Source organism: Chiloscyllium plagiosum, chromosome 26, assembly GCF_004010195.1.
Source record: "Chiloscyllium plagiosum isolate BGI_BamShark_2017 chromosome 26, ASM401019v2, whole genome shotgun sequence".
Classification (NCBI taxonomy): Eukaryota; Metazoa; Chordata; class Chondrichthyes; order Orectolobiformes; family Hemiscylliidae; genus Chiloscyllium; species Chiloscyllium plagiosum.
In genome coordinates this window covers 49,050,487-49,054,117 of record NC_057735.1, presented here as the reverse complement: position 1 = coordinate 49,054,117, position 3,631 = coordinate 49,050,487, and the positions used below count along the sequence as shown (strand labels likewise).

General features: G+C 48.5%; 1 protein-coding gene across 1 annotated transcript in view; it reads left to right on the top strand.

The window, feature by feature from the left end:
* The first annotated feature begins 890 nt into the window (after nucleotides 1-890).
* Nucleotides 891-3,631, top strand: part of LOC122562950 — a 45,962-nt gene continuing 43,221 nt past the window's right edge. Inside the window, exon 1 of the mRNA XM_043716252.1 lies at nucleotides 891-960. Within this exon, the coding sequence (XP_043572187.1) occupies nucleotides 906-960 (55 nt within the window). The 5' untranslated portion in view covers nucleotides 891-905. The remainder of the gene's footprint in view (nucleotides 961-3,631) is intronic.

Genomic DNA, 3,631 nt, shown 5'->3' with positions numbered 1-3,631 from the left:
AGTGTCACTATGGACACACTCCCTCAACACTGAGCCTCAGCCCAGTGTCACTATGGACTCACTCCCTCAACACTGACCCTCAGCCCAGTATCTCTATGGACACACAGTCCCTCAACACCGACCCTCAGCCCAGTGTCACTATGAAGACACACTCCCTCAACACTGACCCTCAGCCCAGTGTCTCTGTCACATTTCCAATGCCCCTCCTCCAAGTCCCTCCTCCCTACCTTTTATCTTCTCCTGCTGAACACTCTCTGCTCATTCCTGAAGAAAGGCCTGTGCCCGAAACGTCGAATCTCCTGTTCCCTGGATGCTGCCTGACCTGCTGTGCTGTTCCAGCAATAAAGTTTCATCTCTGTGGACACACACTCCCTCAACTCTGACCCTCAGCCCAGTGTCACTATGGACACATAATCCCTCAACACTGACCCTCAGCTTAGTGTCACTATGGACACACACTCCCTCAACACTGACCCTCAGCCCAGTGTCACTATGGACACACACTCCCTCAACACTGACCCTCAGCCCATTCTGGCCCGGTCCATGACACATTTGTGATAATGAATTGAGGAAAGGCCAACGAGGAGGTCGTCAGGTATTGTTCATGCTTGGTTTCTGCAGCTCATTCTCATCAGGTAAACAACTGGTTGCTCAGTGAGGTCATTTGCTGTGTTATCGAAAGTACATTTTACACGTGAACAGTATTATTGAGGCCCCAAACAGTTTGACATTTGGACATAATCAGCTGTTGTAACTTGTTTGTTTAACATTTCACTTCAAACGTTGGGAAGTTGTTTCAGAGCGCAGTGCTGGCTGGCGGCCTGTCCAGCTGCAGAGTATAAATGCAGACCACTCCTGGCTGGCAGTCGGCTGGGGACAGGGTGAACATGGTCACACTGTCGATAATGTGTGCTATGTACTGCGTCACTGCTTTACAGATCAGGACAACCCTCACATCAGGTACGGATTTCTATTCTCATCACCAACCAGCTCAGAGATATTCTTCCACACTTCTGCAGCACCTGGCTCCCCCGAATCAGAGGAACGGACTCTACCATCGAACTACATGCTGCTCAGATCCCGATATAAAGTGACCTTCTTTGGGAGAAATCAATTCATTTGAACATCTCCATCTTCTTCAATGTCTCCATCAGGTTCTCTATTTCTCTCACTCTCTCTCCATCCCTCACTCTCTCTCCATCCCTCACTCTCTCCATCCCTCACTCTCTCTCCATCCCTCACTCTCTCTCCATCCCTCACTCTCTCTCCATCCCTCACTCTCTCCATCCCTCACTCTCTCCATCCCTCACTCTCTCTCCATCCCTCACTCTCCCTCCATCTCTCATTGCGATGCTGTCTGTCTTTTTCTCCCCATCTTTAGTTCTGTCCGTAATTCCCACTTTGATCTGGAAAACCTGAGATTTGTGGCTCGTGAAGGAGTGAGAGTAAAGGGGGAAGTAGGATCACAGATGTCAGTTTAATAATCCCATGGAGATTCAGGCTCAGAATATAAGGTACCGAGACCGGAATTAAGCAAAACAAGACTCAGAGAGACATTTTAGAAATGAATCAGCAGCTAGCAAGTAACATTCTCTGTCTCCTCATTGCCAATTCCAACCCCAATGGGGCGGAGGGTGGGGCTCAGTAAATAAGCTCCTGGTGCAGGCCGAGGCTGGGTCAAGGTTCCAAAGAAATCTGGGTTTACCGAGGAATGGGACTCTGCCAAAGTCACGGCATATCAGGAGGTTGCCAGCAAACTGGAGAAGATAACAACAGGTCGATAGGAGATACCAGAAACACTGAGACAATCTCCCAGCCGAAGTGAGCTCAGTCGCTGAAGGAAGCGGGGGCTGAGGTTGGTGGGAGATTGGAGATAGTGTGGGCGTGGCCAGCTCTCCCAGAACTGACTTTCTCATTTTTTTTTTAGTTTTTAGGTTTAGTTTTAAGCAGAAGCTTAAAATAGTTGGAAGCTTCAGTGAAAGTCTCCAAACTGCTAATTGCTCTGAGTTTTCTCGTGATGTTTGACTCCCTCCTGGATTAGAGGAACTGCCACGTGTCTGAATTTGCCTTTGTGCCAAGGGGTGTGTTTGTGAGATGTCACTATGTTGGAACAGCTCATTAGTAATAGGTACTGGATCGATTACTCGGTTACGTTTCCCGCTAGTTAAGTTATTCTAAATTCCTTTCTTTTGTCTGTATTTTAACTACAGTGTTTAAGTGGATTGTGTTTTTTTTAGCATTGAGTGGTTTGACCAGTCCCAGTGTGTCTGGAATATAGCCCTTCACAATTACCTTTCAAATCAGAAAGAGTTGGGGTCTAGGCTACCCTTCTGAAGAAGGGCTTATGCCCGAAACGTCGATTCTCCTGTTCCCTGGATGCTGCCTGACCTGCTGCGCTTTTCCAGCAACACATTTTCAGCTCTACCCTCTTAAAATATTTTGAGGGGGTCTCGTTTGGTCTATAGCAAAGTTTTTTGAAAAATGATGCCAGAAATATCGGACAAGTGTAGAGAGAGCCAAGCTGGCTTTGTAACTAGCAGGTTATGTTTGACAGACTTGTTTGAGTCATATGTGGAGGTGACAGAGATGGGTACGATCGGTGTAGCTGGACCTTATGGATTGGATTCAAGATCAGAAAAGGACAGCAGGTCAGGCAGCATCCGAGGGGCAGGAGAATTGACGTTTCAGGCCAAAGCCCTTCATCAGGAATGGCTTCATTAGAAATTCCTAATGAAGGGCTTTGGCCCGAAACCACCTCAAGTTTCCATTATAATTATAGAGTGCCTTCAGTGTACAATCAGGCCATTCAGCCCAGCAACTCCACACCATCCCTCTATTGAGTATCCTATCCAGACCCTCCCTCTAACATTTTCCCATGGCTAATCCACCTAGCCTCCACATCCCTGGACACTATGGGCCAATCCACCAAACCTACCCACCTTTGGACTGTGGGAGCACCCGGAGGAAACCCACACAGACACAGGGAGAACGTGCAAACTCCACCCAGACAGTGGCCTGAAGCTAGAATCGAACCAGGGTCCCCTGAGAGACAGCAGTGCGAACCACTGAGTCACCGTGCTACCCACCGTACCACCTTGTCATGTCAGGGTATTTTTGATTCATTCACAAGATATGAGCATCTCTGGCTGGGCCAGAATTCACTGACCATCCCTAATTGCCCAGAGGGCAGTTAAGTTAGCCACACGTTACTGTGGGTGTAGGCCAGTTCAGATGGGCTTTTATAATTGATGTGGTGGCCATTAGAGGTTTCTGGGTTCTTATGGAATTCAAGTTCTACCATTGTCCCGGTGGGATTTAAATCAGTGTCCCTAAAGTATTAGCTCCAGTGCCATAATCACTACCAGACTGCCTCCCTGTCTACCTGAGCTCCCTCACCAGCAGTTGATGGGTTGGTGAATATTGGGCCTTCCAGTAATGGTTCAGTTTACCAACCAACCCAACCGCCCCGTGGCTCAACACTTTAACTCCCCCTCCCACTCCACCAAGGATATCCAGGTCCTTGGCCTCCTCCATCGCCAGACCATGGCAACACGACGGTTGGAGGAAGAGCGCCTCATCTTCCGCCTAGGAACCCTCCAACCACAAGGGATGAACACAGATTTCTCCAGTT